Source organism: Falco naumanni, chromosome 14 (genome assembly GCF_017639655.2).
Source record: "Falco naumanni isolate bFalNau1 chromosome 14, bFalNau1.pat, whole genome shotgun sequence".
Taxonomy (NCBI): domain Eukaryota; kingdom Metazoa; phylum Chordata; class Aves; order Falconiformes; family Falconidae; genus Falco; species Falco naumanni.
This window is the reverse complement of record NC_054067.1, coordinates 1,181,300-1,198,186: the sequence shown is the minus strand read 5'-3', so window position 1 is coordinate 1,198,186 and position 16,887 is coordinate 1,181,300. Positions and strand designations below refer to the sequence as shown.

At 56.3% G+C, this 16,887-nt stretch overlaps 1 protein-coding gene across 2 annotated transcripts; it reads right to left on the bottom strand.

Annotated features, from left to right (window-relative positions):
• Positions 1–3,709: 3,709 nt before the first annotated feature.
• On the bottom strand, positions 3,710–14,983 carry SPRY3 (sprouty RTK signaling antagonist 3). 2 transcript variants are annotated; one of them, XM_040614649.1, is made up of 2 exons: positions 14,647–14,983; positions 3,710–10,731 (listed from the first exon to the last, which is right to left on the bottom strand). In XM_040614649.1, exon 2 carries the CDS (start codon positions 10,682–10,684, stop codon positions 9,764–9,766), a length of 921 nt encoding a protein of 306 aa, XP_040470583.1. In that variant the 5' UTR covers positions 10,685–10,731; positions 14,647–14,983; the 3' UTR covers positions 3,710–9,763. The 2 variants fall into 2 exon arrangements, with proteins under 2 accessions (XP_040470583.1, XP_040470585.1); XM_040614651.1 differs by lacking the exon at positions 14,647–14,983 and adding an exon at positions 14,260–14,307.
• Positions 14,984–16,887: the final 1,904 nt, after the last annotated feature.

Here is a 16,887-nt window from a genome sequence, read left to right as displayed (position 1 = left end):
CCGAGCACAGAAACATGAAGAGGAAGGATGCTGTGGGAGCGCCCCGGTGAGGAGCTCTCCAGCCGGGGAAAAGCTTCTTCAGACACCAGTGGAGGACATTAAAATGCAGTTGGCTGCAGAGCCAGGGGCTGAGACATTGCTGGTCGTGCTTGTGGGGTACGGCAGTAGCCCCAGGAAAACCAGCAGCCCTGCAGCTTGATGCATCAGTACCCAGTATCTGCCAAGGACAAAGCCTGAGGAAGGAGAGAGGTGTCCAGAGGAAAGAGCATGTCAGTGACTGGACTAAAATTGGAAGATGGACCTCCTGTTGCTCCTGCTTTTTGCATATCATCCCCAGTTTAAGGTCCTTCCTGCACATGGCAGTTTTCTGCACTCTCTGACATGGGGCTGGGGTGTCCAGTCTGACTCCTGATCCCTGGGCTGCGACGTCTGGGGCACCAGCAGAACCGCCAGCTCCTGGGCTCACATGAGAATCTCCGTGCTCATTTAATTATTTCTGCAAAGCTGCTAGCCCCAGTGTCTGGCAAAAGAGGCTTGTGAGCATGACTCAGTCAGCCTCCAAAAGCAGCAACGAAAAACAAGAATCTGCTGTGAGCTGCATCTTGATTTTTTAAGCCAATCTCATGATGTTTTGCAGGGCCAAAGCATGGGTCTGTAATATCAGGGCAGTGCCATAAACTGCAGGCGCTTCTGCGGGCTTATAAGCAAATTGTCCCTTTTGCAAAAGGACCAGGGCACATTGTCACCACTGGGGTCACAGAGACCCCCTTGCTTGTAGGGAGCGAGGCCCCCCTGCATCCCCAGGGCTGCAGTCACAGCATGGGTGGACCCTTCACAGGTGTCATTTCTGGTTTGGGCTATTTCAAAGGCTCCTTGCTGCCCTCACGCCTGCCACCTTGCTGGTCCAGGTGAACCCCAAAGCCATGATCCCTCCAGGGCCCCACTGCTCGAACATCACTGACCAGCGCTGAACAGGGTTAGGCAAGGCGGTCCCAGGGGGAACACCAGACTGTGCTCTCCTATCTGCCCACACCAGAGCAGCATCAGCTTCTTCAGGCCAGAGTGGTGGTCAGAGGTCTGCAGAGCAATATGGTGCCCTCAGCACTACGTGGAGGATGACTATGGCCAAGCAAGGAAAAGTTTATGGCTGTGGAGAAGCCACTGTGCAAATCCCTCCAGCCTAAACTCCTGCTCCATGGTCCCTACAGCCTATGGTGACAGCAGGGATCTAGATTTGACCTTCTACCTGGTCCTATCCAACTCCGTGTGCCCAGGTTGCTACACACACATCACCTTCTGCGTGAGTTAAAAACCAGCTGGCATTTAATTATTCCTTTGTCTCCTCGTCACCGTCACTGATGAAGTCACTGATGAAGCAGGGCTGTGGATCCTCAGGGTAGGCTGAATTCCCCTGCTGACCCGCTGAAACTGCCACAGTTGCCAGGTTCAGATCCATTTTACCTTCGGATGTCTTCGGTGTGACGGGCTGTCGAGAGCTCCTTCCCTCTTTGTAGTCAGTGAAGAGAAATAGGCACTTTCAGGGCATGAGTCATCTGACCTATTTAGCCATCTTAGGAAGAGATGAATGACTCCTTAAGAGGGCTTGTTTCTTTCCGCTGTCTAGACAGCCAACCTCTTGACTGCAAACACCTACCCTTGCTCTCCTGGAGCACACCAGGCACCCTTCCCAGGCTGGTGCCCAATGTTGGCTTCTTGGGTGTTTCCAGCACAGGCAGCGGGTTGGATGACACCTGGACATCCTCAGAGGGATTTGAGATTGGCCTAACTTTGCTCTCTCTGAAGGCAAGGGAAGATTTCAATGCCAAAAGGGTGGAAATCCACTTCTGGAAAACCTTCCCAGCCTCTAAGGGGGGTTTCATGGAGCTGAGTTTGCTCTGGCCATGCTGGTCCTAGGAGAGCACGGTACAGGCCATTTCAGCTCTGAACAAGCCCTGGCTGTGTTAGCCAAGAAAAAGTGACTTATTATTCTAGGCTCAACTAGCACGAGTGGCTCAGCCATGCAGGCGGTACAGCTATGTGACTGTGACCCGGTGCTACCACCAGTTCACCTGCGGCCCCGTGCTCTACGGTGTGTGCCATGGTGTGCTTGAGCCTGCGGAGTCTCTACTTGGTCTTCACACGGATGCTAAAGATTGTGCAGTTTAAAGAATGACCCTAATCTTTGAAGGAAGCCCAGCTGCTGTCACTTTTTGTGATTCAGGGGGGCATAATGACTTTCTTTACGCAGGAGAAAGAAACATCTAAGCAAGCATTACCATCTTTTTCAGATCATCATTGTCTGTGGGCCAGCCAGCTGTGCTTCTCCACAAATCTCACATCACAGTTCAGCTCCTGAGCTTTCCTTCACCCTTCTTCTACACGACCACAGCTGATAAAGATCCGCAGATGCCAGTAAGATTTGGTAGTATGAACTGATGAGGACAGGGAAGGCTTGGGAAGGTGGTACTATAGAAACCAAACGGGCTTTAACACAGTTAAAAGAAGGCTGTGAGTCCAGGAGCGATACTCGTTGGCTGTGTCCAAGACAGCGGGACTTTGGCACTGAAAAAAGCCAATGGGTGACAAATGGTCTAAAGTAATCTTTTGTTTTAAAAGCAGGGAAAGAGTGAGTCACAGCAGGGATCAGACTCACATCTGTACTCCACATCCCTGAGGCAGATCCTGAGCACTGTGGCTGAGCCATTGGAACGTATTTTGGAAAGCATGCCCTGATACCAGCGACGGTACAAACAGGACTCCAAAACCAGTAAAACAGACTGAGAAAAGGCTCCATGGTGAAAGACACAGAGAATGCATGCTTTTAATGAAGCACGACGGTTGAGAGGGCTCTTGAGCACAGGTCTGGCCCAGCAAACCCATCCTACGGAAGGACCCTTGCAGCTAGAGGAAAGGGGTTCAGCTGGAATCAAGGGCTAGAAGCTGAAGCCAACAAATTCAGATGGGAATAAGGGAGGTGCCACCAACCATGGGATTCTTCAGCCACCAAATCTATGTGAAAGGACTTCACGCTCTGGAACTGCCTGAATAAAGATCCACCATCTCTGTGAGAGAAGAGCTTTGGGCGAGCAAAAGACACCCTCAAGCCAAGAGGGCTCTGTATATGCAGAAGTGCATGAAACACTGGCCTGTAATATGCATGGAGAGATGAGAAGCACCAGCCTGATCCAGCAACTGCTGGTGCTATGGCCCAGATTCATCCTTTTGGGGCTAAACACATCACCAAGGCGCCTTCTGCAGCCGGTGGGAAGAGGTAGCTGTGTCCAAACTGCAGCTGCTCCTGCAGAAGACGTCCATTGCCCTGCGGCATCACCCCATCTCTTCTGGCATGGAAGAGGTTTTGGGAATGTGTGGGAATCTCTGTGGAGTGACCAAAATGCCCCAGATCTCAGGGATTTCTTACCCAACCCTTCTCTATTTGCTCCTGCCCTTTGCTACAAGAGCCTACACTTCCTCAAGGATCTGGCACAGTCACAGCAGGGAAGCACACACTGAGACTTTTTGAGGTTTTCTTTAAGCACCAGGAGAGGGCTACCAGGGGAGACCTCATGGAGTTAGAAGTGATGCCTCCAACACTCAACCCATACCAGTGCAAGCTCAGCCGCCCAGCGCCCCGCAGCCCGTACAAGCCCTGTCGAACCAGGAGTCTGAGTCATGCCCTGGCCATCACGCAGACAAGAATGAGACCACATTCAAAATTAATATATATTTTTATTGAATAGTTGCTCTAAGTGGGCTTGTGAAGCCACCCATAGCATTACTTCTTTCATCTCAGCAGTGGTTCAGTAACAGTTAATTAGCTTTGCAAGAGAAGAAAACTGAACAGAAAAGGGTGCATTAAAATAAATAGGTTATTTTTTTTTTTCTTATCTTTAAAATAAACTTTTCAAATAAATACTTTGGGGTTTTTTTTATTTTTTTCCCTTAAAAGGTACAAGAGTATTGTCAAAAAACAGCCATCAGGTTATAAACATATATTATACCTTATAGAAAGGAACCCAAACAAAGAGAGGCGGGGGAGGGAATCTCTTTATACACTGTACAGAATGCCTTGGTACCAATTAAATGGAGAATTAGAGGCTTCGGTTCTTGGTACGAGGCCCTCCTTTGAAGCCAAGGGTGATCCGTCTTCTAAGGAGAATGTTGTGCTGAGGACACCTGGGGAGGCAGGAGGCTGCGCAGCCGCTGCCTGTCCGCCGAGCATCGCAAGGGCCTGAGGGAACCGCTGGAAAGGATGGGCAGAGGGGACGGGGGAAGGGAGAAAGGGGCTGCGCCAGGGCTGAGCGGCAGCAAGAGCAAGACGGGGACCAGCCGTGCCAGCTCTGGGATAGCAACACTCCATTCGGCTGATGCTGCAGTTGGGACAAAGGGCATGAGAAACCTCACCCCCAGTGCCCAGGCCAGCTCGCCGGGCTGGGTTTGGTCCTGCTCGTGCTGAAGCCCCTTGGGGTGCTGCAGGAAGGTGCAGTGGGAGAGAGACCCAGCGAGAGACCCTGCGCTGCTTCCCCTCGCCCAGCACTCGCACATCCACTGCCCCAGGGAGACGTGTGATGTCTCATCCATCCAACAACCCTCTCACCTGCAGCCCCCCTGCAAGGGCACCCTTCAGCCTCCCTGGCTTACACCCTCAGGGGATTCTCCTGCAGCATCACCCCAAGCTGGACAGCAGATCTCACCCACGCAAGCTCACAACCTGCACTCTGGAGTTTGCAGGAGATCCCGATGCTCACTGAGAAATACCCAGAAGCAGACTGAGCCCAACGAGATCACAGCTCTGGTTTGGCCCACACGGGCCAGATGCTGACCAGCAGCCTCCAGCTGCTGCGAGCATCCTGCAGATCTGGGCTCCATGGGCTCCTTGAAGAAGACAAGCCTGAACTGGATCCTACTAAAGACCAAGAATGGGCTTTGGGGTGGGGGTACATCATCCCTTACCTACTTTCCTCACAAGCTGATCACAGAGAAGTTAGACCTTCCAATATCTGAAGACCTTCCAGCTTCCTCTGGCCTCAAAACACACGAGGGCCTGAGGCAGAGAGCAGCCTAAGAGAGCGGGTGCTGGAAGCAGCAAGTCTGGGGCATGGCATGCTCCTTCCCTGTGCAGCCCAGCCCCTCAAATCTGGCAGCATCTCCTCTCCCCCCACCGCTCATGCCTCTTTATTGCACTAAACTGTTATTCTGTGCTTTGGCGTCTCATGGTCGATGACACTTGCCTGTCAGTCTTTGGGTTCACACATGGGCATGGGGAAGAGCAAATTCAATGGGATTCTGCAGGAATTTGAGAGTCCCAAAGAGCTTCCCTACCTTGTCCTTTGAGGGACTTGGCTGGCACTGATGTTCCTCAGGGATGGGCAGACAGCAGCCCAAGGACCACTTCTGTCCTTCTGCCAGGTGGGTTGGGGAGCTGGGATGGGAAAGACCCCACCTTGGTCCCCGGTGACCCCTCCTCAGCAGTGCTGGGACCGATCTCACGTTTGCCAGTAGGGAAGGAGGGGAGTGGGACCAAGGGAAGCCTCAGAGAAAGCAAGCACCAGCAGGAGCTCCTGCACGGATGGACCTTTGGACGTCTGGGTGGGAAAAGGGGGGTCCTGCATGGGGAGCAGAGGAGGGGGAGCTCTGGTCCTGCTCAGCAACTCCTGCCTCCTGCTCCTTTGGCACCTGAGACTCTCTTCCCTTGTCTAAATCTGCCCTACAGCCTTGCAAGTTTCCTGGCAAAAAAACCCAACGTTCCCTCGCAAAGTGGATCCATCCTCGTCAAATCATGGGGTGCAGGGAAAACAGTGAACTCAGCATGTGACTCTCCCAAAAGAAAACCAAAAAAGACACGTCAGGACAGAGAGAAACCCAAACTGCCAGGACAAGCAGCTGCAAACAAACATCTGGAGCAGATGTTATCTGACTCATTGCAGGGTGGGGCAGGAAAGGGGCTCTCAACCCCAACCAAAATTGGAGTCGTCTCTGCAGGGAAACGAAACTATCTGGCAGCCAGAGATGGGAAGGGAGCAGGATAGATCTGGTCTGAAGATGTTAGGAAAAGCTCAGGAAAAACCTCACGGTCTGAGGCTACCCTCAGCCCTCCTGACCCCAGATGAGCACGGTGCCCCGGACCTGGCCTCCTTGGAGAGCTTTTGGCAAATCCCAACCTGTCCTTTCTGCTGAGAGCAAAGAACGGGAGCTGGCTGACCCCCTGTGGTGGGGTGGGAAGCAGTAACCCCACGTGAAGCCACCTGCCCCTACGAGCAGAGTAGGGCCCAACAGCTCCAAACTTCTCTAGCCCACACGAATGCAAGGTCTGGGTGCAGCTTTGCATTTTGCCCTCAACACAGTCAAAGCAAAGCCCTGCACTGGTCTGCCGGACCTCAGTGCCCATCTGGGCTCTCCTCCTCTCTATTTCCCTTCTACATGACCTGTATTTCATAAAATATATCTCAGAGGGTTGTCATTTCTTGGAGATGAGACATCCAGGAGACCTGGCCAGACTCCTCAGCCCTGCACCCAGGCTATGGCATGAATCCCTGGTAGAAGTGGGACTTCTGCACTGACCCAGAAAAAGCCCATTAGGTAGAAGGCTACTGGCAGGCGTCCTGGCCTCCTACCAATTACTGAAGGTAAATATGCTGCAATAGTAGTGCAGGGCTCCGCCTCGCCGTGCTACTGCCAAGGAAAACTGGCTCTGGGGAGCTGGTATGTGGACAGCCATCTTCTCATCCCACAGCTCCAGCACCTGGGGGAGGTCACCCCGTGCTTGCATGACTTGGGAGGCCGTGAAAATGATGAAGCTTCACATGTTGAGTCATTCCACCATCAGGAGAGGAAGCAATGAATTGCAAAGATACAGAGGTGGTAACTAAATTTATGAGTAGGATCCATTTAAAAAGGAGAAAAAAAATAAATCAAAGTAGAGCAAGTTGGAAAATTCTGTTCATTAGTTTTTTTTAAAAAGTTTCAATGAACTATTTCACATTCTCATTCCAATGAGGCAGTTCCTCAAATCCTCAGTGAAAAGGAGACATTTTTTTCCCCTAAAAAAGTTCTATACTTTTCAGGAAGAAGGAGTTTAATCAGCACCAACAGAAAAGTGAACCGAGCATTCAAAAGGAAGGGTGCCTCTTGATGGAAGTCTCTCCCCCGAACACTGCTTGGAAGTAGGGAGCCAAGCAATTATTGGCATATGGATAAATATGTTTGCAATATATTTCATAACTGCTGCCACAGAGACACGGACCAATCTTACGGAGGTACACACACCTACAGGGCATCCTCTATGAAGGTCGTTGCCTTAAAACCCAAACGATTTCAGAGTCCACGGCTGTCCTCAAGGGATGGGCAAACTGCACAGACATGGCCCTCTCCCTTCCTAATGCCAGGAGATCCTCACTGTAACCTAGATCATCATCCCAAATTCCCCACAGCTTATGGAAGCAGGCTCTCCATTTTTGGCCAGAGGAAGCATCTTCCAACACCCCCACTCAGGCTGTAGGTGAAATCAGGGTGAGGGTTTTGGTCATGTCTGTAACACACCCCAGGCACAAACCTCACACCAGGGATGGGATTCATCTCCCTTTCCACAGGAAACCTTGAGTTCAGTGTTTGGGTCCCATTTGAGTCAAGGGAGATAAGCACCACCAGAACATAATTTAATGAATAATGTTTTCAAGCTGGATGAATCACTCTTTGGAACTGCTTTTCTCTGCAACAGAGGAAGCTTGGATCAGCCGCGACTTTTAGATAGCAAATGTATGGAAAGAGGAATCCCATGGTGAGAGTCTACCTCCTCCCTCACCCTACAGCCAGCACTAAATCCTACCCTCTCTCTGCAGAGCCCCCCCACCCAGGGACACTCCCCCACTCCCGACTACCTAGGAACTAAAGGTCTAGGATTAGTGATAAACAGACTGGGAAATCATCTTCCAGCATGTGCAAGTGTACCAGGAAGCCAAACCTTGCATCTGGCACCATTCACAGCAGTATCATGAATATTATTAGTAATAGACCTAGCCATCCTAATGTTATATTTATATATACAAAAATAGATCCACAGAACTCTACGTAAAGAGGTGGCTGAGGGAAGGCGACGGATGAGCCCTGGATAGCAGGGTCTTGGAGGAAGCCAAGGGACACATTGCATATATTTCTCCAGGAGGACCATTCGCTTCACTCTGCACTCACACACCTCAGAGGGGGGACAGGCAGGCAGAGCCAAGCACCGGGACATCATTCTGGCTCCAAACTGCCCTGACAGATCAGCCGATGTCAGCAGGGTCACAACTGAGAGCTGGCGCCGTGCGTTTGCAAGCGGAGATGGGGCTGTGCCCAGGACCAGGGAGGAGCAACCCCCGACTGCAGCAACGGGTTGGGCTCATTATCATCCCAGCAAGTAAACCATGAAGCACTGACCCCAATTTGGGTTTCCTTCTGGTCTACAGATGGCCCAGCCCCAGGGCTTGGTTCAGACCCATCTCCCGTTTGCCACAGGCAGCCACCGTTGCAGAACACCTGCAGCAGTGCCAGCAGGGTTTGCCTGCCAGCATGACACTGGTGGTGGTGGTTTCCTTGCTGGAAAGCCAGGTGAGGACTCAAAGGCAGCTTCTGCTGGGAGGGAAGGTCAGGCTCCTGTCTTTCAACATCCCCTCCTGCTCTCCACTTCCCTCCAGCCCAAAGCAGGGGCTGCAGGAGTCCCTGCTGAGGAGTCCCCCAGGACTGGCACTAATTGACAGGGAGAGCAGTGTGAGGCGTTGGGTCTTCAGTTGTTTGGTTGTTTTTTGTTTTTTTTTTAAAGTGAATTCAGTGCTGGTGGAAGGTACCAGATCGGGGTTCTGGAGGCTTGATCAAGGAGCCGGTGCCTGTCGCATCTGCTCAGTAGTGGGATGGAGCTAGGCAGCAGCTCCCATTCCGCCAGGGTTGGAGCTCCGGAGGCAGCCCTTCGAGGCACTGAGAAATGAATGGCAATTTCAAACCAGATTCTTGTTCTCAGCCAAATCCCAGAGGGGACCTTTCCCTCGCTGCAGTCGGGCAGAAGCGAGTGGGTTGGGCTGCCTCCGATAGCTCCTTCCCCTGCCAGAAGGTTTCTAAAGCTTCCCACACCTTCCCTTCCTCTTTGAGACAGAAAAATACGATGGCACCTCATTTTGAAGCTCACTTGCTTCTCCCAGCAGCTTCCAAGCCTAGAGGGAAGCCACTGGCACCAGTGGGACCCTGTGGCACCCCAGCCCTTGGGGAAAGCAGACCTGTGGCCACATGAGAGGAGAAAGGCCACCCACAAAAAGTGCTGGAGCAAGATAAAGAGAGAGAGAAAGAGGTCTGGCTCCTGGAGGACTCTTGCACAGGGGATGCGTTGACCTGCCTCTTCCCCATATCAGGAAGGACCACACAGGGGGGCAGTGGCAGCTCCTAAAACCCTCTGAGAGCAGAGTCCCAAGGACCCCTCAGGTCACCCTTCTATGTGGGGCATGACCGGGGAGGGCACCCGCAGCTCTCTCTGCCTCTCCTGGTCCCTCACCCGGGTGTGCAAAACCGCCGTTTCCCACCAGCTGGGTGCCAGCTCCCCCGGCCACCCAGCTGCCTTTCTGCTCCCAGGGGCTGGGGGACCCCCACAGTTCACCTGTCTCATTCCCGGGAGGTGATGGTGGGTAGCAGGGAGCGCTGCAGAGCAGAGGGAGCTGAAGGAGTAGGGGGATGGAGGGGAGGGGAGAGGAGGAGGAGGCGGTGGAAAAGGAGCAAATCCTGCTTCTCCTCCCCGGGAGGGTCATACCGGCTTATCCAGCGTCTTGGGGAAAGGTGTGCCGCTGGAGGAGGAGATCTTTCTGCAGACCGTATTGGTGTGGCTCTGGCAGCGGCAGCCGGGTCGTTTCAGGCCATCATAACCCCGCTGGCAAAGTTTGAGGCACCCCAGAGTAGGAAAGTAGCAGCAGAGGCAGGGCATGAGGAGAGAGAGGAAGCTCATGGCAGCCCAGCGGGCACAGCAGGACCCCGGCCCGCAGGAGCAGGGGTCATCAGCGCAGGTGTCCTCGTCGTCAGTGGAGCAGTGGTAGAAGAGACCCTTGACGCAGCAGAGGCAAGTCCCGTAGTCGAGGAGGCTCTCGGGAGAGCAGAGGCAGCGCTGGTTGCAGAGCCAGCAGGAGGGCAGGCTGCGGGCAGCTGTGCAGCGGGCACACTTGCATCGCCCGCACTCCTCGCAGATGAAGAGGTGGCCGGTGTGGAGGGTGGGCTTGTCCGCCACCCCTTTCAGCGGCGATTCCTCCACTTTCAGCTCGCCAGCCCGGGGCTGCGTCCGGATGAGGGAGTGCCCGGAGTGGGAGGGCGTGAGGCTGCTCAGGAGGCGCTGGTCGGAGGCGGTGGTGCTCTGGGAGACGGAGCTGGCTGTGCTGGAATGGCTCATGTGTTGCTGCAAAGGCGGCATCTGGTGCTGTTGGCTGTGGCTGCGGTGCAGGTCCTGGAAGGTGGAAGACGCCAGGCGGTCCTGGGACCACTCTTGCTTGTGTGGTGCCTGGGACAGGGATGGGTTGGAGCGGGCTTGCTGGAAGCAGACAGCCGGTCTCTCCACGTAGTTGTTGCTGGCACGGATGGAGCGGATTTGGTCAATGGACAGGACCTGCTGGAAGTCCTCAGCGGGTGGGTCCATTGTCTCGTCACAACTGAGTTCAGCCACACTGGAAGAGAGCTGCATTTCCAGGAGCAAGGAGACCCTGCGGCATCAGGGTACATCTAAAAATCCTAAAGGATGGGGCAGGAAGACAGAGAAAACATCTGTGTTACATTTTATAATGGATCCCTCCACACAAACCAGGAGACAAAGACTGACTGGAGAACTCCTAGTGAACTTATTTCCAACAATCAGATTCAAAGTGCTTCTGTGCCTGGGGAGACTTGGGCTGGACACGTCCAAAGGGCAAGGGCCATAAGATCTGTCCCTTGGAATAGGTGGGCACAGCATCTCCCCATGCTTTTGAGCGTTTTTTGTCCTTCCAGAGGTTTTCCCACCCCTTGCCAGCACTGACGGACCCCATCTATCCTCCCTCTCCTAACCCAGGGGAAAGTGCCAGCCCTCTCTAGAGGAGGGGAAACTTGAAGCTGTGACTTATCCAGAGCCAGTGACAGAACTGGGAATGGCATCTCTGCCAGAGCAGGAGAATCCGTTTTGAGGCTTCCCAGCACACACCGAGCAGCCTCCCAGTGCCATGCCCTGTACACACCAGGGGCACAGGGATGGAGGGGATCTGAACACATTTCATTTCAGGCAGCATCAGTAACAAATCACATCTAGCGAGACACAGACTTGGCCAAGCCCACAGACTCCCCAAGCCCTGGCAGCTCCCACTGCAGCATCCCATCTTCCCATGTGCAACCCAGCCACAGCCCAGAAACCCGTTTACCCCCCGTCAGGAACACTGAGAAGGGCAGGTTTCTGTTTAACCTCGGCACAAACACAAGGTGAAGCAGGGAAAGCTGACTTGGCAGCAGGCAAGCCCCGTCTTGCTCCTTGCACTGAGGCTGCCATGCTGTTTGCTGCTGTTTTCAGGAAATGGCACTTCCCGAGTCCGCAGCGCTGGCAGCAGTGCCTGCTTTATCCAGAGGGAGGGTCAGGACCTTCCGAGGGTTGCAGGCTGCAGCAGGGAGGACCCATGTGTGTGTCGTCCCCCCCCCCCGGTAGATCTGAGCTCATGGCATCAGCACCATCGCCAAAACCTGGGACTGCCAGACCTTGGTGCTGGGTGAAACCCCTGCAGAAAGAAGGGAGGCACGAGTGGGTCTGCGACAAGCCAGGTCTTGGCCCTTAGGAGGAAGGGAGAGGGAAACTTCCCACTCCTGCTGCCTGCAAAACGGGGCTGCCCGGGAGCACACAGAGGACAGAACCATTCAGTGCATGCCAGACCCCAGCCAAGAGCTTTCCCCCAGCACTTCCAGCCCAGGCTTCAATATTGGAGACGTGCCTTCCGTGCACAGCCAGCTTCCCCGGGACAAAGCCATTCTCCTCTAGCAGATCAAATGAGTGATCCTTCAGTGACACAGATATTGTCACGGTGCCCAGGCCTGCAGGAAGACTCTGTTTCAATAGGAAGCTCCCCACCAGCATTGCACATGGTCGGCAGGCCTGGCGGCTAGCGGCGGAGGCTTTCAAGTAGGTGAGGGGCCACAGGTAGAATCTGCTCATGCAGCAGACAGAGGCAGAGGGAAGATTGATTTTCATTAGCTAGGCTGACCTTGAAGAGCAGGGGAAAAGCAAAGGCAACTTTGACTGTTCAAGCAAGATCTCATACCTCCCATCCCCCTCCCTGGAAAGAAAAAGCAACCGATCTGCTTAGATTTGGGTTTTTTCCTGTGCATGGAGCCCACCTGCCTCCCCTCTGTGTAATTTCAAGCCAAATGCTCACCCCATCCAGGGAGACGCAGACGATGAATGAATGAGTTACTCTCCCAGGACACCCACAATGGATGTGGACACCAATTAGTTTAACAGAAATACCAAGGTGAATTAGGAGGGCACGGCTGACCCAGGGGAGGTTTCGTGAGCGTGCTGCCAGGATGAGAATGGGCCAGAGGCAAAACACCCTCTGGTGAGCTGTTACCTGCTGCCACTGAGCTCCTCACCTGGGAAGGTCTTACTAAAGCACAGGCTGGTGACCTGAAGCCCCCTGGAACCCTAAAAAGATCAGGGGTGACATCTCAGCCTGCGGCTAGGACTGTGCAAAGGGGAGCAGAGAGCAGCCTCGGCGGGTTCCCATGTCCCTCACGACCCAGATCCCATCTTGGGGCGGGATCATTCAGGGGCTGATGCTGATGTGCACCCGGGGGGGAGCTGCTCACATCTGGGTGTCCATCCCCTCCGACCTGTGCGCTGAGATTTGGCAGTATTTGGGCATCAGGACTCAGCCTGATGTTCCCGTGTGGGGTTTGAACCCAGGTGGGACACAAAGCAAGAGACGGAGGCAGCAGAGGCTCCCTGTGATGGAGGTTGTGGAACTGGGAGATAAAGAGCAGCCAAAGGGCAGACCCGGTACAGCTACACCCAATCCTCTATGCAAGACCTAGAGCTCAGGAGACACCGGGAGCCCGGGAGCCGTGCTTAGGCAGGAGGAGATGCACAGGGGATGCTGCGGGGAGGAACAGAGCCCTGGGGAGAGCAGGCAGAGAGAGAAGCTGGCAATCGGGCCATGCAGTGTGTCACAACCTGGACACCTGGGCTCGACACAGCATCCCAGGCAAGGCAGGTCCTGGGTGGACCCCCAGCACTGAACGGGGACCCAAACGCTCCTGGACCTACAGTCCCCAAGCACAGGGGCTAGACACGGACCCAGGCTCACTGGCCGGGGGGAGGCAAAAGTCTCTCTGGGACCCAGAGGAATGTGAGCCAGAGGATCTGTGGGTCCCCGGGTCCAGCGGGATGCAGTGGGGAAGAGGGGCTTTATTACTGGGTCTGAGACCCTGCTCCTGCCCCCACACACCCCCCAGGGGGAGCTCAGTGCCCCCCACTCGCTGACAGCCCTCCCTACTCCTCCAGCCCGATCCCGGGGCTGCGACCAGTCCATATCCCGGTGCCCCCTGTGCCAAGCGTCCCGGAGGCACTGCTGTACCACCCCCCGCCTACCTGCCCGTCGGGGGGGCACCGGGGCAGCGTGTCCCCAGCCTCCTCCTCCTCCTCACACCCTGCCTGCGAGGGAGGCATGCCAGCCCCGGAAACCGGGCGAGCTTTATGGCCGCCAGCAGCTCCAAACATATAAAGTTCGTGTGATAATGGGCCAGAGGAGGGATCGTAAAAGCAAATGATTTACAGGCTGGAGGTGGCTGCGAGCCGGGACGAGCTGCACAGGGCGCCCAGGTGGGAGACAAGGGCTCTCTCCCTCCGGAGGGACCCCCTCACCCTGTCCCGGGCGCCGCGGGGTGCTGAGCCCCCAGCCCCGCTCCGCACGCCGCCCACGCGTGGCCGGGGGGGCTGCACCCCCTGTGCACAGCCCCGCGGCGGGCCGGCTCCCCCCGCCTCCGTGCGCCGCAGCCCACGCGTGCCTGGGGCCCGGCTCCGGCCCGCAGCCCCCCGCCCCGCACAGCCCACGCGTTCCCGGGACCCCCGAGCACCTCCGTGCGCGCAGCCCGTTTCGCTTTCAGGACACCCCACGCGCAACTGACCCGCACCTCGCCCCCAGCCCCCCCCCGCGTGCCCAGGACCCCCGTTCCCTCGGCAGAGCAGCCCAGGCGCCCCCCCCACCCCAGCCCCGCGCGTGTCCCCGTCCCGCCGGGCGGACTCACCCCACCGCCGCCGCCGCCGCCGGTCCATCCCCCGCCGGGCGCCCGGCGCCGGCCCCGGGGCAGCGGAGCGGGGCTGCCTAGGGACGGCCGGCGGCGGGCATGGGCGCGGGGCAGCGGCCGCCCCCCCCGGCCCCGCAACGGCGCCGTGCTCCGCGCCGCGGGCAGCGGGAGCGGGGCCGGGCCGGGCCGCCGGCGGGGGCAGCGGGGCAGAGCCCGGGAGGGCCGCGGGGCTCCGGGTCGGGAATGCAGGCTGGTCCCCGGCGCTCCTTGTGAATGGGGGCAGCGCGGAGGATGGGAGGGAGGGAGGGATTTATTGCTGCCCGTTAGCATCTCTCTCTCTCTCTCTCTGCCGCTCGCCTTCCCGGAGCTGGAGCTCTTAACGCTTACCTAAGTGGCGTCATCCAGCTGAAATTGAATCGGCCCATTAGCAGTCCCCATAGAGCCCTGGGCATCCGCTCCCCAGATAATGACTGCAACGGAGCCGCGAGCAGCGCCGGGGCTGCGGGATGCAGCAGGCACTATTTAAACGTTTCCGTCTGCCTCGGGCTCCGCTTCCCGCCCTGCGCCCACCGGGACAGCCCGCCGCCCCCCCCCGGGACCGCGGGGACCCCGGCCGCCAGGGCATCGCGGTGCCGCCGCGCCCGGCCGGCGCTGGGGCAGGTGGTGCGGGGAGCGCAGCGGCTTCGGCTGCAAAGGGCCGGTGGCGACTGTCGGGCTCTGTCACCTTGGTCTGCAAATCGCTGTGAAATGGGCACAGCCACTAGTCACCCTCCCGCCCTCCTGCGCCTGTCCAGCTCGCCTCTCCCTGGGCATCTCCGGAGGCATCACTGACAGCCCAGGCGCCGTCTGCCCCTGGTACGGCCAAAAAGTCTAAACTAACACCTGAATTAGCTCCTGTAATAGAAGCTTGGGGCAGAGAGGCTGGAAAGGGGCTTTTCTGCACTGAGATCCACAGACGTCCCATTTTCCCAGAAACAAAAGCCTCGGACTCGACGTCCAAACAGGACCTGGATGTTCTGTCCCAGACATTTCCCCGGGGCGCTCCTTGTGCCGCTTTCCCTAAGGCAACAACCACTGCTCAGGAGCACCAAGGATCCTTGTGATACCCCTCGGTCCCATCTATGTAAATAAATCGGATGATTTGACAATCCCAGAGACACAAGGCCTCTCCTTGGTGACGCTGGACATCGCCTGTGGACCCCACCAGAGCTCTCACCCTCACTTTATTCCTCTCAACACTTCCAGGTTGGGCACCCATCCTTTCTGATAGCATTCACCGAATAAGCAAAGCCACATTAACAGCTCGGGGAGGGCTAAGAACCTGTCTCCAAGCAGTGAAGCTGAAGTCATCAAGCCCTCAACCATGCCAGCCAAGCCCCTGGCAGCATGGGAACGCGCTCCCGCGGGGTGGGTAGCTGCCCGAGGCCCGGCTGCGCGTTGCTGGTGTTTGCTGCCAGTGGGTAACGCAGCGTCTGTGTGCGTGAGAGCAGGCTGCAGCGGGGAGGGAAGAGGGGGAGCCTGAATACAGGTGACAAAACCAGCTCTGCCACTTGTTGCTCTAACAGATGGGTGTAAACCAGGGTGATCCCACTGACCTCCATGGCTCGCTCCCAGCTGATGCCAGCAGAAGCACTGGAGTCCTCCCCAGCAGAGGCCAGGGACTCTGCTCTCCCAGCGTGGTACCCAGATGAGCCTTTCCAGGCTCACTTTTAGGCACTTCTAGGCTGAGCGCTTCTCCATCTCCATAGGATCCCACCAGAGATGCTCCTCCAGGAGGACTTTCTCCAAGAGGAACAAGTCCCTGATAGCATCCCTCAGCCTTGGCTACAGCTCAGAGCCTTAACGCTGCATCTCCCTGTGCTCCCACGAGCCCCTCCTCCCCATCGCTCTCAGCTCTGTCTTTAAAGGCGCAGAAAGGAACCGAGTTGCCCAATTCCCAGTGACTGCCAGCTGGCTGTGAGCACCTGACTCCTAAAAGCACGTGTGATGTCCTCCCTTTCTCCCAGCCCCATTTTATCACTCCCACCTTGAGGTGCTGGTGATTCAGGCTTCCCTCCGCTGCCTCACAGCATCCCTAGCACAGCCTGCATCGTGCTCAGCCAGCGCTGCTTTATTCTTCACCCGCTGCCGAGGGAGGGCCAAAAAGGCATGAATGCAGAGATACCGAGACAAGTGGGAGGGTGGGAAGCGGAGGGAGAATAGCAGCCTCCTGGTGAGTTATTGACCGCAGCATCTCTGAAGAGGAGGGCTGGGAACCTGAATGCATTTGCAAAGCAGAAAAGTTCAGAGCTGCTCCCAAAGGAAGGGTCTGAGATAGAGCCGCCGGTGGGTTTTCAGAGGGTTTTTGGCTGTTGGAAGAGGGATGTGGTCCCCTGACAGTGCACAGCCATGATGTCAGCCATGTCAGGGGAAGGTGTGAGACTCTGTTAGATTCCTGGTGAACTCTCCCCACGCAAGGTCTGCAGGAGTGAGTGGCTGCCCCTGGACTAAGGATTTAACAGCCCTTCTGCAGCCACCCACCGCTGCCTCTGCCCAGTCTCAGCCACTACCTGCAACTCATCCCAGCTCCTCTTAACTGGCCTTTTGAACTGGTTTCATTCCTCCTTCCAGTCTGAATCTGCCACCTTT